Source organism: Glandiceps talaboti, chromosome 10 (assembly GCF_964340395.1).
Source record: "Glandiceps talaboti chromosome 10, keGlaTala1.1, whole genome shotgun sequence".
In the NCBI taxonomy this organism is placed as follows: Eukaryota; Metazoa; Hemichordata; class Enteropneusta; family Spengelidae; genus Glandiceps; species Glandiceps talaboti.
Genome location: NC_135558.1, coordinates 10561850 through 10578361, shown reverse-complemented (window position 1 = coordinate 10578361; position 16512 = coordinate 10561850). Strand labels below are relative to the sequence as shown.

At 36.2% G+C, this 16512-nt stretch overlaps 1 protein-coding gene across 2 annotated transcripts; it reads right to left on the bottom strand.

Moving 5' to 3' along the window:
* Window positions 1-238: 238 nt before the first annotated feature.
* Window positions 239-8395, bottom strand: LOC144441051 (Golgi-associated plant pathogenesis-related protein 1-like). Of its 2 annotated transcripts, none has more exons than XM_078130566.1 (4): window positions 8088-8395; window positions 4273-4431; window positions 1554-1667; window positions 239-1258 (listed from the first exon to the last, which is right to left on the bottom strand). In XM_078130566.1, exons 1-4 carry the CDS (start codon window positions 8092-8094, stop codon window positions 1092-1094), a joined length of 447 nt encoding a protein of 148 aa, XP_077986692.1. In that variant the 5' UTR covers window positions 8095-8395; the 3' UTR covers window positions 239-1091. The 2 variants fall into 2 exon arrangements, with proteins under 2 accessions (XP_077986692.1, XP_077986691.1); XM_078130565.1 differs by having other exon boundaries at window positions 240-1258; window positions 4273-4434; window positions 8088-8392.
* Between the last annotated feature and the right edge of the window lie 8117 nt (window positions 8396-16512).

Genomic DNA, 16512 nt, shown 5'->3' with positions numbered 1-16512 from the left:
CAGACAGATAGACAGACAGACAGACAGATAGCGAGCGAGAGATGGGGGAGAGACGAGACAGAAATGGAGACAGACATGTACAATGAGAGACAAACAGTGTGGGGGATTAATGTGAGAATAGGCAGACATGGGAAAGACAAAACTGGAGAGACAACGGGTCACAACAGGATCCCAAATTTAGCCCTTCCTTCACGACCTAAAAAAGCTGACGATACTAACAACTCTTGCAAAGGCACACATGCTTTATTCATGAAAACCAAGAGCATCGATCGCAGGTGTGAATGCTTAACATACATCTGAGTATAACTGTGAATAAACAATATTCTTTGTTGATTAAGCAATACCAAAATAATACACTGGTGCGTATGAGGAATATTTAAAATCAGAAAAAAAAAACACTTTGAAAATTTAAACTGCTCTTCTTCAAAGCAGCAAATTCAACACAGCCATTACGTTATGTAATTCCGAATCGATCTTTTCTGAACTAGAATATGTTCAGGGATAAATACGCTATAGACATATTTGAAACATCTCCAAATAGTGAATGTTAACAGTAGCTGTATTCTTGTAACCTAAAAATCAACTCAGAACTATTGAACTTAAGCATGATATTACACTCAATACAAATCTGAACTTCCCCTTTGTCAACTAGCACCATGATACAATGTACGATCCAGGTTCAGCAAAAAAATATGGAATATATGCTCTGGTCGTTCTACGTCACGACAACGCGTGTCTACATCATTGGTTCTGCTGTGTTCGAAATCTGAGTCAAAACACTCAAAATTGCCATTACTTTCGCCGATTTAAAAATATATTACTGGCGATGGTATAACTACATTATTCCCCAATTTATTAGTCATTCAGCCGGAAAATATTCGTGACCTAAGGGTTACCACTACTCGTCTTGCAACTTGTAGTGACAATGGCCCTTAGGTTACTTGGTGTTTCACACTGTTTGTGTTGGCTTTAGCCCTCTCTTCAAATACGACCATGTGCTGTAGGAAAGTAGAAACAGCGATACAAAAATAATGAAATACAACATTTATACTTTAAAGAAGTGTTACTATACATTGAATTGCGGAAGTCATTCATGCTATGGGGTGAACATTTTTCTTGAAGACTCCGTGATGATTATTGTTACCGCCGGGTCGGTAGTTTGCGACTATGACATATTTTCCACCGTTCTTCATTCTTGCTTTACCGACCCCAAAATCAGTACTTGCCCTCCATACCATCTGAGTGAAATGTCTAGCGTCTGTGAAAAGTGAAAGTAAAGTCAATTAAAATCAAAGGTTATGGAAAGAGCGCAACGAAAATAAATAATAAAATTCTGTTTATGTCATTTAAAAAGTGTCACACTTACAATGGTTCAATTGCAGATTAAAGGGGAATGCCACTCCAGGAAATAAAAGGTATGTTCATAAATTTTAGGTTCTTTAGCGTTAACTCATGATTTTACTTCACATAATTTTCGCCCGGTTGCCAAGAAACACCAAATCTTTTCCTGAATCACTTTCAGATAAATAATCAAAGATTCTTTTAATATATACCTTTATTCCACCTAGCCTGTTCATAGTCATATGCACCTTCTTCGCTATACCAAATATTGGCCACACCTTCCCCAGTAACGTCTTCCTCGCTCATCAAAATATTTTCACCCAACACTGGAACAAAAATACATTAACACGTCAAAGCTAAAATACGTCCAGTATTGGACTGTTTGATTACCATTATTGATAAGTTGGTAGACTTGGTATTCAGAAAGCTTACATTTAATAGTAGTTATCACCTTGAATGACGGTAGTTACTGCTACATTACGTAAAAACTGTGGACCATGGGGTGTTTAACTCATTAGAACTTAAAACTGATTTCAGTTCACTCATATGTGAGGAGTGAAAACATACAATCTTCCAGTTCGCCATATCGTAAAGAGAGTGTTCTAAATGAACTTGTATATTTCCACGTCACCAAGCATACGCAAGGTAATTGTAGATTTGCCACGTCCATATGGAACCAATCCAAAACGTCAGCCTATTATAGTGATTCTAAATACCGGTACGCGAATGGTTTAAGAACAATCAATGTTTGACAGGTGAGTAAACCAATTAGTAATACCAAGAATAATGTTAGGATGAACATCGCACATTTAAATCAAAACACTCGAATTGAAATAATAATTGATATAAGTAGATGACGAGCCATGTTTGGAATTATTTCGATGGAATTTTACGAAACCCCGTATCAAATAACTTTTTTTTATCTCTATGATATGTTTTCAACAAAGATATTAGATGTTAGAAGGTAGAGTTGGATGAATGAGTGAATTAGCATTACACAATGTAAAGTTTCAAATCTCACGTTCGCCTAAATTCACAATATAAAGATACTCCCTGTCTTGCTGTTTGTCTGTCTATCTATCTGTCTGTCTGTCTGTCTGTCTGTCTGTCTGTCTGTCTGTCTGTCTGTCTGTCTGCCTGCCTGCTTGCTTGCTTGCATGCATGCCTGTCTGTCTGCCTGTGTGTTTGTCTGTCCGCCCGTCCGCCCCCCCCCCTCTCTCTCTCTCTCTCTCTCTCTCTCTCTCTCTCTCTCTCTCTCTCTCTCTCTCTCTCTCTCTCTCTCTCTCTCTCTCTCTCTCTCTCTCTCAAAGTTCAACATAGGAATTCTTACTTTATACCTTTTTCGTGGTATCGGTATCGTGGTTACTTGTAACAATATGGGAAAGCATTCAAGCCAATATCAGAATCTGAATATGATTATTTCAAAAAAATAAGTCCATCTACTGTATTTGATGTCTATTACTTAATCGATCCGTATTCCCAAAGTAACCCTCTCCCGCAAAAAAATGAAATAAAATAAAATAAAATAAAATAAAATAAAATAAAATAAAATAAAATAAAATAAAATAAAATAAAATAAAATAAAATAAAATAAAATAAAATAAAATAAAATAAAATAAATAAATATAAATGGCCAAAACGGAAGTGTGTGTCACTAGGCATGTTCCAAATGGCGAGGACATACGTTATATTCTGTGGCTCAATCTAAGGTGTATATGTATGTACTCGCCAGCATCTTCGTAAACTGTAACATTAAACTCGATGCCTAGATGCTGAAACCTTGATGCCATAAATAGCTACTTTGACCGGAAAAAACAACTTTGAAAGGATTTTCAATTCCCAATCACATTTCAATAATCTCTACCGATCTGATTACTCGTGTAATAATGCAAGAACATGCCTGAAACCACCGAGCGTCCCACCACATATTATATGGTTTGTAGTACTAAGTCACTTTGCTCGTGTACGATTTCGAATTTATCCATATCGTTATTTACACCCACCCACTCTGACTATACATTGATATTTTGAATGAAATACACAGTCTACAATTCCAAATTCATACACTTGTATTAACTCGCTATTGTCAATCTTTCAACAGCAAGTCGAAATTTAGAAGGTTAGTTATAGATAATGAAATGAATTTCAATGTTAAAGTTTATATTCTTTTTGTTTTTTCGCAATAAGTTGAGAAAATCAATGTTATGATTTTTAATAAACTTAATAATATCGCACATTGAATAAATTATAAATTGTATGATATCCTTAATGTTTTAATTGCGTTTCCTGAAGTAGCCCGAATCCCCGATTTCCCGATTTTGCGTTTCCCGAAGAAGCCCGAATCCCCAATTTCCAGATTTTGCTTTTCCCGAAGAAGCCCGAATCCACGATTTCCAGAATTTGCGTTTCCTGAAGAAGCCCAGATTTGAAGATTATTTTCGAAAATAAAATCCTATAATGTGTAGTTAGCATGGATTCAACGGTCCTTTTGTCGTTCGTGTGATAGGATCTAAATAGATCTGTAGAGTCTCAACGACTGGAAACGAACTTGACCGCTGCTCAGGCTAGTGCTAGACTAGAGCTCTTATGTGGTATACGTTTAATAGTGTATAGACCCAGACCTCTATAGAGAATAGAGTGGTCTGAGGTATAGATTCACACAGTCATTTCAGTCAATCTGTATGATTTAAAAAAATGTATAGTAAAAAAATCTTTCACTATACATTTTTTAAAATCATACAGATAGAATCAAATGCCTGTGGTCAAAATCAGGTCAACATGTAATTAATACACCATATCTCAATATTGACACAGGTTTCGCTTATCTCTATCGATAAACTTCAAACACGATGGTAGCCCGATATGCTATGTTATGATATACATAAACGTTTCTCGAGCTGTGCATATATTTGTAATAATGAATCAACTCACGTTTATTATCGCCATTCTGCATGTACCCCTGTTCTACGATACGATCAGCCCACAGCTGGGCTGTCACACCGAGTTCGTCGGACCATACCAACTCCTGTACGCCGTGCTGTCGTCGGTGTCGATTGTGGGCAGCCAGGCAACCCTCTTCGAATGATCCCTCTTCTTCGTGAGTGACGTTACGGTTTTGAAGGAAAACAGAAACAGAATGGTTGACAAATAAACGAAATAGTCTCCCCAGTGGAAAGAGGAAGACTGAAGCAGAGATGCAGAATGAGAGACATACAGTTATTGGTACATGAAGTTTGAAAGCAATGTTGCCCATACTTTGAAAGCAAGACATTATCATATGATATGTATATTACTGGTTGGACTGAGAGGTACATATTATATAATTATATTTGAACTGATTATATAATCAGATCTCGTCACGAAGTTGCCAAAATACAGTGGGCTCAGGCTTAGGTCAGTTATGTTTACGAAAACACGCACACAATAAAACAAACAAACAAACAAACAAACAAACAAACAAACAAACAAACAAACAAACAAACAACAATAACAACAACAACAACAACAACAACAACAACAATGTGTAAGCACTTACAAACATGAACGACAGAATAATTGCTTATTATATCAACTTTCATGATGTTTATTTGTAACAAGAATTACAATATGCTCCCTATGGGCTATATGTAAAATGTTCACTGTAGGAACACGATATACATCGACCATTTCATGTATAGGTATAAAAAGATATTGTAATTCTTGGACTCTGTATAACATATCCTCTTTGTAAATGCTTCAAATAAATAAGTTTATAACATACAGGTACATGTAGTGTCTGTGATCAGCAAGAATAAACTAGTCTATCAGCTAGCCCTCGGATGTTCTTCCGATAAAATACGACACACAGCCGAACAACGCTATCGAGGATGGATTTGGCAGGCCCTCACATGCGAACTTCGTTCGCTTATAGTTATAGCATCGAAAGAAAGCCCGAACGTCTAGCAGCAAGACTAAGAATAAACCTGCTACTGACGTTGACCTCGAAGGTCAAGGTTAAGTCAATTTGCATATTGTTATTATAAAGTGCCTAAGGGATGATATGGCAAATTGTCTCTATGTGTTGTGCAAGCTAAGATTTTGTAAACTGAAAAATAATTCTTTACAATTTGACCACCACTTTTAAACGTTTCAGATCATGAAATGATGACACTGGCAAATGGCAGATTGAAAGAAAATGCCAGTCTTGGTTTCTTGCTTATTATGTGCTTTTTTGCTGAAATAACCGACCTTTGACCCGATTGTCGAGTTCAAGTTGCACATTCTTGCATATGGTGCAGTAATAAATGTTTGAATCGAATCTGCTAGCTCATTCTCGTTGATCGCTGTACTGTCGTGTCTGACATGTGTAAGACATAGAGACAGAGATAAATTACGCTAGAGGCATGCATATTCGGATGCATATAAATGGCTAAGATTCAGTTACAGTTTGACGTAGATAATAGTTGTTGTAAATAGACAAACGGACGGAACATATCCCTATAGCCTAGCGCGTCCCCCCCCCCCCGAACAGTTGCCGCAAGTGGATAATAAAGTTTAGGACATACTGTCACTAAGAACTATATGTTCCTTCTCGTAAATGACAATCGGTTATACAATTATTTGACCTCTGACATCAGTCTCCATTCAGTGTCAAGCACTATTCACTATATACATGTAATTCCACATTTCTGTTATCTGATAGTTTAAAGGTCAAGTTCGGATAAGGATTAAACTTTAAGGTGTGAAAAACAGTTGTCTGATATACATGTAGCTATAGAAAAAGGTGATCCAGAACTAAAGAATGATCCTATGTAATCATTATGGCTCCACTGATAAGGTAACACTAATGTGAGAACCTGGGGTCGAATCCCTGGCCTTTAAAGGTCTGGTTCAGATTAGGTGAAAAACAGTTGTCTAGTATAGCTATAGAAAAAGATGGGTCTATGTAATCCTTATGTCTCCACTGATAAGATAACACTAATGTGAGAACCTGGGATTGAATCCCTGGCCTTTATCAATAGCAGAATGATATCTTTAATGTCACGTGGAATTGTAGTCTGTATTCAGACGCAGATTATATTTTGTCGTATTCCTAAAAAAACATTCTGAAATATGTTTTATTTAAATACTAATTGTGTGCACGTAGATAACCTATAACGTACAATCTAACAGTCAGCATGTACAATGCACATACAGAACGGAGGCTACTAACTGAGGATTCGAACACATAATTATAATCTATAGCCTTCATGGAACGTCCAACGCACACTATGTTTAATTATATTGATTTCAGCGACAATGGTATTAAATTACAAAAAAAAAGTCAAGACGACTGTTGACAGTCTAGCGGAATTGTGGACAACCGTGGCAAACATCATGGTCGCTATCAGACGACAAACCTAGGTCGCCATCTGGAAAACATATAATAAGCATTGTCAAAAACTATCTGTAATTGTTTCAATCAAATGTATCATTTACTCGATATGTATGAGACCACTTTCACATCGTCTTTTGATCAAAATGAAAAGAAGATATCCGTTCTAATAAGACGTACAAAAAAACGGTACCACTCAAAACTCAATGCGATTTTATTAAATCAACTGTGTCGTAACACGGGGAATCCATCATATGGTATTATTGTAACATTCAATGGTATTTCATTTAAAGTCTTGTTTGGTAACAAATCATGCAGATTTAAGCATAGCTTAATGTTGTAATGAAACCTGCTTTATTGAAACTGATATATGATCGATCGAAAGTCTCTACGGGTCAAAGGTCCCAACTTTCTATTTTTGGAAGAAAATGCTGTCAGTTTAAATATGACTATAAAGTAATGATAAATAATAAACAATAATGTACTAATAATAACGACTTAGTTCAAAGCACAAGACACAAAAACTGGGAAGAAATGCAACCTATACCAATATGTATGAATGCGTGTACGTACAATTTGTATCAAGCTTAATTACTCGCGTCACGGTGTGCGTGTGACAAGACGCATGAGAGTGTTTTTTGGTAGCTGTCCTGCGCAAAGGATAGTCACCACTTTACCTAATATAAAAAAGACATATGACCTTAGGATATACGGCTCTGTTAACAAAACTTGTGACCCCGCTTGATCTTTCTACCGCCGTCAGGCTAATATTTCACTTTGAATAGGTAGACATCCGTCCATTGTACTATGCATAGTGCTTCCTAACACAGAACCCAACCTTTTTTTTCAACTGTTTGCAGATAAAAAACAAATTATGATTTTTGTCAAAGCTTGTTTTAGAATTATAACAATTTGCGAAGAAAAGATATGATATTTCCGTTTATTATAAAAAGCTGGAAAAGTTCAGAAAACTGAACTTTTTCTTCTGTTATCGGTGGACTTGGCGCTTAAACTTTGTTTATAAATTGACGGAAACTATTGGACCTTAACCAATGCTTCATGAGGACTGAACTTTTTCGCATTAGATCTTGGTCAGTAGTTCAGAATGGTAGAAAGGGGTTGTTTTGTTCTTTTGGCATTTTATAGTCATGGGTGTGTCTGAATGTACGTGGTAAGTGAGACGTAAAATACACCGGTGGCCAATTTCAGTCAAAAGTGTATGCAAACATTGTAACTAACTATGAAGGGGAAAATGAATTTTTATGAAATTGTTTTGTAGAACTGTCGATAAATTTGACAACTTATTGCGACGTTTACTCTCAGATTCTAAAGAATCACAAGTAGTCTTAATGTTATTCTAGATATCGGGTTGGAATTAGTTCGATGGTCTTACCTGCCATTGTGGTCACAGCGAGTGAGATATAGTCTGTGAAAGTATCTGTAATCGTAAACCGACGGAGTCCCAATGCAGAAATCCAAACACGAAATGTAGTGTAAATAACCTAGTCTGTATATATAGGCGACGGTAAGGCGAGATGTGTCCCTTGGTTGGCTTGAAATGTGGTCTCTGGTACCTGGATACACTGGATACTAGGGTTCACCCCGCTTCGGATAGAATGCTCCACAAATGAAACATACAAAGCTTGTGGGAGCGGCACTCAGGTCAGGAGGTCGAACTGTTCATTCTGACGACACCAGTCGTTGCAGTTTTACCGCTTCCTCTAGGTTTGACCTCTTGAAACTGATTTTTTTTGGCATCACCCTTAGGTTATGTTCATGAGGGGGTAGGCGAATTAATCGTACGCTTCTGATATTAAATTCTGAGAAGCTATACGAGTGATTCCCTTTATATGTGTACTTCCCTTCGTCTGTCAATTTTGGCGCCAACCCATGCACTACTTAAATAGGATAAGAAAGTGATGAAACCTATAGTAACTACAGCAACCATTACAGGTTGCATATCAGAACGTGGGCTTATATGTTCAAACAAAAATAATGCCATGGGTGATAGTTTTAAGTGCTCATTCTATTAGTAACTCATAAGCTAAGCATTAAATATATATACACACCTCAGTCTGCATTCAATCATTTATTGCAATTTACTGAGTGTGACTATATAAATGTACCAACAGCCATTTACAATCTACGGAGTCACACACACACACACTACCAGTAAATATTGACTGAACGTGACTACTAAATATGACTTATGTCACAAAGGTTATGGCTTATAAATATATGTAAATTTGATCAGAGCCGATCTGTTATCGTACGTTTTATGCATACACAAATAGCCTGTTTACATAGCGATGTGGGTTTTCTTCGCTCTCTCACTAACTAGTCTATCTGCTAGAAATCGGATGTTCTTCCGATACAATACGACACACGACCGAACATCGCTATCGAGGATGGTTCGGGCAAGCCCTCACTGCGAACTTCGTTCGCTTATAGTATCGAAAGAAAGCCCGAACGTCTAGCAGCAAGACTAACTAACCCCTTGTATTGCCAGCAACCGCAAACGATTAATAGTGTTTGAAAATTATATGCTCAAACTGATTGGCCGCAACGGGGAGTGATAACGTACGTCAGCCTAATTTTACTATATTCAAATGAAGTCCATATGCAAATGTCACCTACTCGTTAAAATAAGCGCAACATAATTTACATATAGCAATATTATATAAATATCTACAAACACTGAGGCATGCGGATAACGTGGGCGTGGCTCAGTACATTAATCGTTTGCCGTTACAAGCATAAAAAGAGGTTTAGTAAGACAATGAAGCAAGATCCACTATGTACACATGCTAATCCATCTAAGATTTTAGACTCAATGATTCGTCGATGTATATCATTCTCTGTTTAGATTGACGAGTGCCAACTACGGCAAGATTTCTGCATCAGTTTAATATGAGTTTTGATTTAGTGTGAATTAAACTCGACAGGGCCCGGGTAAGTACCATTCCATTTGAAACATTATTCTCAATACTACCGATATAAATGAATGATGTACGTGGTAACTGACTAATTTAGACACACAGCGAGGGTATGATTAAAGAAACATAGTTTACAATTTAAATTTTTTTATTGCACTTTCCTGGATATCTCATTCCTTAAATCATTATCGCACGCTGGCATAAATCACCACCTAGCTTGGTGTTCATACATTCCCTTCCCTGTTTTTTTTTCTGTAGACAGACATGAATCTTGAAATCCCCGCGGGCTTGGAATCATTCTTACCAGCCAGATCGCCTTTTTTGCCCGCTTTCCTCAAGAGAAATATATTCTACCGTTGCCGCCGCAAAATAGTCTGTCGGTTTTACGACGGTGTTTAAAATAAACATCTACGTGATTCCAGGTCACATCATCATCTGTCAATTAATATAAAAGCGTAATTGTTATCATTGCTTTATTTAATAGTGGTGACGGGTGAAAGTCTGTCATTAAGTCATGCAGCCCAATGATGCTTATATCATCGCTATCTAGATGCTATCCAGGGGATACTATGTGAAAGAAGCTTTACTAAAATACTGCGTCTTGTGTCGTTTGTCTGAGTCTTAACATTTTAACGTCAGTACTTAATAAGAGACTTTGAGTAGCTACATAAGTACATAGTCTATTTGTTAAGGAGGGAGGCAATTACATTCTACTCTGGGGACTAAACAGTCGATTTTCAGTCATCAGTGATGCTGCCAATTTAATATGATGACAGTCCGATGGGAACGGTTTGGCTTTAAATGATGCTGATGATTACATCTCTCATGGGTTTAGTGTGTTTTCTTACATGAATATAAAATAGGTTTTGAACGAAGATTTCGTTTTATCTTCACCTGGTGCAAATTACAAAACTAAAATATTAGTCTAAGACGTCCCAAAATATGCCAGATACTGGAGGAAGCCATAAACAGCAGTCGGATTAATTTTGTTGGCGTTATTAGGACACCGTAGACCGTCACGTCTAAGACTGGATGATACGAATTATCATGAATCATGCTATGAGCTGAGTATCACGAGTCGCAAGACGTGTTAAAGGAAGCCTGAACCTGTATGTACAGGAAGTAGTTTTCAAGTTCGTTACGCCAATATCCGTTAAAGGAGCACAGTCTGCAACGCGAATTTCCAGACATGTACTACTCGAGTACCAGATCTATGCGTTGCGAGTATCATTGGCAACTCCTGTGTCTGGTACAGTCATGAGCGTTACCAGTTCTGTCATGCGCTGTCGTGTGCAAGTAAAGGTCAAACCCCACTGCGTAATCTTCCTACGTCGACTGACTGACAGTTATATATTATGTATATAGCGTTTGATTACGTAATTATTGTTTGTGCCACCCCACCCCCGTGCACCCCACCCCACTCGTACGTCCATGCAGAGACCACGGTGGCGAACAGTAAAACTTAAAAAGTCTTTACACAGAAAGATAGACAGGGAAAGGGAATTTCCTAGTATATTGTGTTGACATGTATTAACGTTTGATTAATAAATGCAATGTATCCTCTGTTTATTGTTTATTTGAATGGTGGTCTTTATGTGCGTCTTGCGTTTAATGTTTGCCGCAACTTGGTAATTACGCATCCAGCTACATTGTACACAAAATTATATTACCAAGATGTTTTATACGTACGTTCATGCGTTCTCAGTAGTATAGCGCCACCAACATTCACGTTAACTTAAAAAGTCTTATAGTTCACTAACTGACATCTACCAATCCGACTAACGGTTGGTGTATTACCATTTGTCAGTTAGTAGATATTTACACTGGTTATGGAAATATGTTACTAGTAATTTGCCAAATAGCCTACCAGTTTGATCAAGGATATCAGCTGTGCACTAATTAATTCAAAGTTGGTAAGCTACAAAGAGACAGAGAAGACGATAGTTTTGATTTAAAACTCTATCAACTAGAGATGTTATCTGATAAAAACATGAATAACATTATAAAGCTAAGAAATCGCAAAGACACCCACTATTATTTATTCGACCTGGTGTCACCAAGGTTGGTGTGTAGGGGTGATCCTAATGTTTAAAAATGTTTTTGTTTTTTTCCATGGAAAATTTTGGTCGGTCGGTCGATTTAAAAAAGTATATAAATAAAAAATCATCTTTGAATTCATGTTTCTTTGCCTCTCCTTTTCCTCCTTTCAATCATCTTTTCATTGGATTCCTAGAAACAAGCCCTTCTCAGCTTTTCTTAGGGACCGGTCAGTTTCTCCAGCCTGGGGGGGGGGGGGGGTGGATTCTTAAATCGGGCCGACAAAAAGTCACTGACCCCCCCTATCTGTAAAACCCAAAACAGGCTGACCCCCCTATCACTTAATTCTAAAACATGATGACCCCCCCCCCCCCCCCATATATGATATTCGCATGAGTGACAGGTATTTTTTGATCGTGACTCAGTGTGGACTGCTTGACTGTCTTGCATCTACTTTATAAGATCCCGGGTTTTTATATAGCACTATCATAATTATAATTATTGACTACCCAGGGTAAATATATTTGAAAAGGAGTTTAATAGCATCTTGACAGTGAAAGGTAGGGGGAAAGCTTTGAGAAGGGAATATGTACAGCTGTCATGGGGGGTCCTAGGGGGTCTCCCCCTAGAAGCCCAGGAGGTTTTTAACTCTGAAAAGTCAATATTGAGACTATTCAGACATTTTTAGAAAATCATTTCCAAGCTTTACAAGACAGCACCAACATGTAAAAAGCAACTACATAAGGTTGAAATATTTTTGAAATATAGTTTGATAGGATCTTGACAGTAAGAGGTAGGGGAGATCTTGAGACTGGGATGTGTACACCTCATGGGGGGGGGGGGAGGAAGGTTCCAAGGGGGTCTCCCCCTAGAACCCCTGGAGGTTTTTTCCCTCAATTTTGAGACTATTCAGACCCTTTCAGACAATAATTTCCAAGCCTTACAAGACAACACCAACATGTAAAAAACAACTACATAGGGTTGAAATACTTTTGAAATATACTTTGATAGCATCTTGACAGTAAGAGCGGAAGAGCTTGAGACTGGGATATGTCCACCTCATGCGGGGGGGGGGGTCTGAGGGGGTCTCCCTCTAGAAGCCCTGGAGGAATTTTACTCTTATAGCCAATATTTACACTATTTAGACCCTTCAAGCAATAACTTAATCCATGCTTTACAAGACAGCAAGTATCAGAAACTATTCTTTATAACTTACACTAAGGGTTGAAATATGTTCTTAAAAAGTTAAATGGCATCATTATATACATGTAGTAAAGGTCAGCACATCTAATGGTAGTATCATTGGTAGGGGAGATTTGGAGATTAAGGCAATTATAGACTATCTTGGCAAACATTTCACATCTTGAAAAGACAATATCATCTCAAATTAGAATAGGGTGAAAATATTTAAGAAAAGTTTAATACCATTATGACAGTAAAAAGGTTGTTGGTGCATCTGATTGTTGGTTGAATGCATGAGTGACCTCTGGGGGTGAGGAAGTCCTTGGGGTTTTCCCCCTGGCAGATATGGAGTTTTTTGCTTGAGATACTAAGGCAATGTTTAGGTTATTCATAACCTTTGAGGTAATATTTCCAAGCTTCGAAAAGCTAACGTAAATGTACGTTTTAAATGAGTTTCCTATATCACATAAAATAGACATGTAACATTAGTATAGGGGCATTAATATATGTATAATAAAGTCACCGGTATGTTAGAGAACTTTAGGTGGATATTGTGTTTTATTGTGTTTTTGTGTGGTCATTGTGTTTTAAATTGTGATTGAAGAAAAAAATCCTTTCTACAATGGCATATAGCCTTGTCTGAAATGTGGTACATGTCAATATTTGTTCTTACATGAATTCTTTAATATTACTTATAACTTCAAACATAACTATACATATACATATACATGTATTACCTAGCTACCACACTAGTTACAGAACATGTTATGTAAATGCTTGGCTGTTTCACAATCAATGCTTTACTTATATTGCAGTTTGGGGCAAACTTGAAGGTTTCGTAATGGCAATTTTCATAGATAGTTTATAAATGAAATTAATCTAAATTGTTCTACTCGTCATGTTATTGACACTACAAATCACCACATCTCATCAGATTCCAGTTTCTGTTATACCCTAGGTATGACCACCTAAAGTTCTCTGACATACCGGTGACTATACTATACATGCAATATTAATAATGTCCCTGTACCAATTTTACGGGCCCATTTTTATGTGACATGGGAAACTCATTTAAAACTTACATTTACGTAACTTAGCTTTTCAAAGCTGGGAAATATTACCTCAAAGGTTATGAATAACCTAAAAGTTGCCTTAATAGAAACAAAAAACCTCCAGATCTGTCAGGACGACAACCCCCAAGGACTCCCTCAGCGCCAGAGGTCAAAGGGGGGAGGTCAGTGAGTTTTTGTCGACCCGATCGTATTTTTCTAATTCAAAAATTGGTCTTCTAGTTCAAGTGTCGGTCTTCTAATTCAAGTGTTGGTCTTCTAATTCAAGTGTCGGTCTTCTAATTCAAAAATCGGTCTCCTATACTATACTATACTATACTATACTATACTATACTATACTATACTATACTATACTATACTATACTATACTTTACTATACTATACTATACTATACTATACTATACTGTACTATACTATACAATACTATACTATACTTTACTATACTATACTATACTATACTATACTATACTACTAGTATACTATACTATACTATACTATACTATACTATACTATACTATACTATACTATACTATACTATACTATACTATACTATACTATACATTGCTATACTATACTTTACTATACTATACTATACTATACTATACTATACTATACTATACTATACTATACTATACTATACTATACTATACTATAGTATATACTATACTACATTATAGTGTAGTGTAGTGTATTGTAGTGTAGTGTAGTATAGTATTGAGGAGTGTTGTATTTCCGTATTTGTTTGCCCAGAGTTTACTTGTATTGTTCATCAAATAGAGATGCCAGTATTATGATAGTGGACTCAGGTTACTAGTATTTATTTCTGTTTCATTATAGCCTCTTTTCGCCGGTTTCCAGGTGAAGAATTTAATTTTCTTTTGAAATTCTTTTTCGTTACTACATGTTCGTATGTATCTGATCGTTTGACCCTTAATGGACCCTTTGAAGACTGAGTTCGGGCGGCAGTATTACCTGTGTAAATATTGGAATGAGTTTTGATATCCAATACTTTGTGTTATTGGTGCCGTTGACATTTGTGGATTGTGAAATGTTACTTCCGTATCTGAGCTTTCCAACGAAAATTTGAAAGTTGGATGTATTTGGTTTATTTTTTCACTCAGATTATTTAGTTCAACTTGGGTGCCACAAAATATCATGAAAACGCCACCCCTGAAATGTGTCCAGAGTGATATTTTATCCGTGTAGATTTCAATAATGCGACTTTCCAGTTCATGGAATGTCGGCTATTTCGGGTGATGCCCAAGAGCCAATGCACATGCATGTTTGTGTGTAGAATTCTCCTTTAAATTTAAATGTGTTTTTCGTGAGAATCACATAATAGTTTTAGGAGATGCACAGGTGGTGGTTTTGGAATGCTATAGTCGATTGTTTGTGTAACTGGCGAGTCAAGTGCTTCGACAACTGACTGCATTGCGCCAGACTGCAAAGTATGTGTGTACATACCACATGTAAAGTGACTAGTATCCAATTTTCAGGAACTACATACAGTAGCTTCTGATGCCATGTGATGATACACTTTGTGCAAGTGTGAGACATATCTCGCTGGACACCCACAAATGAGATCCCATTGGTCTTCAACACAACATACAGTCTCTATATTAACGGATCTCATCTACGAGATGCAATAACTAAACACTGGGACGTAATAGCAGACAATGAGATATGAAATCAATTATATCCAAAAAGACCAATCATAGCACAGAAGCGAAACATAAACTTAAAAGACAAATAGGTCAACACTCAATTGCAGCATTCCGAATTTAAAAATCTAGCGGAAATAAAACGAGATAATATTATAATATAGTATAGTATAGTATATAGTACAATATATAGTATATAGCACAGTCTAGTATATAGTATATTATAGTATAGTATAGTATATAGTATAGTATAGTATATAGTAAAGTATAGTATAGTATAGTATGGTATAGTAGAGTATAGTATAGTAGAGTATAGTATAGTATACTATATAGTACAGTATATAGTTTAGTATAGTATAGTATAGTATAGTATGGTACATAGTATAGAGCATAGTATAGTGTATAGTGTAGTCTAGTATATAGTATAGTATAGTATAGTATAGTATAGTATAGTATAGTATATAGTACAGTATAGTATAGAATAGTCTAGAATATAGTATATAGTAGAGTATATAGTAAAGACAAGTATATAGTACAGTATATAGTACAGTATATAGCATAGTCTAGTATATAGTATAATATAGTATAGAATAGTATAGTATAGTATAGTATATAGTACAGGATATAGCATAGTCTAGTATATAGTGCAGTATAGTATAGTATAGTATAGTATAGTATAGTATAGTATAGTATAGTATAGTATAGTATAGTATAGTACAGTATAGTATAGTATAGTATAGTATATAGTAAAGAATATATTATATAGCATAGTCTAGTATATAGTATAGTATAGCATAGTACAGTATAGTATAGTATAGTATATAGTACAGAATATATTATATAGCATAGTCTAGTATATAGTGCAGTATAGTATAGTATAGTATAGTATATAGTATAGTATAGTATAGTATAGTATAGTATAGTATAGCATA

Coding starts and splice junctions, on each gene's coding strand:
- LOC144441051 (XM_078130565.1), bottom strand. Junction 1,668..4,272: donor GCAGAATGGCGATAATAAAC/GTGAGTTGATTC, acceptor TTTTTGTTCCAG/TGTTGGGTGAAAATATTTTG. Junction 1,259..1,553: donor ACAGGCTAGGTGGAATAAAG/GTATATATTAAA, acceptor CACTTTTCACAG/ACGCTAGACATTTCACTCAG.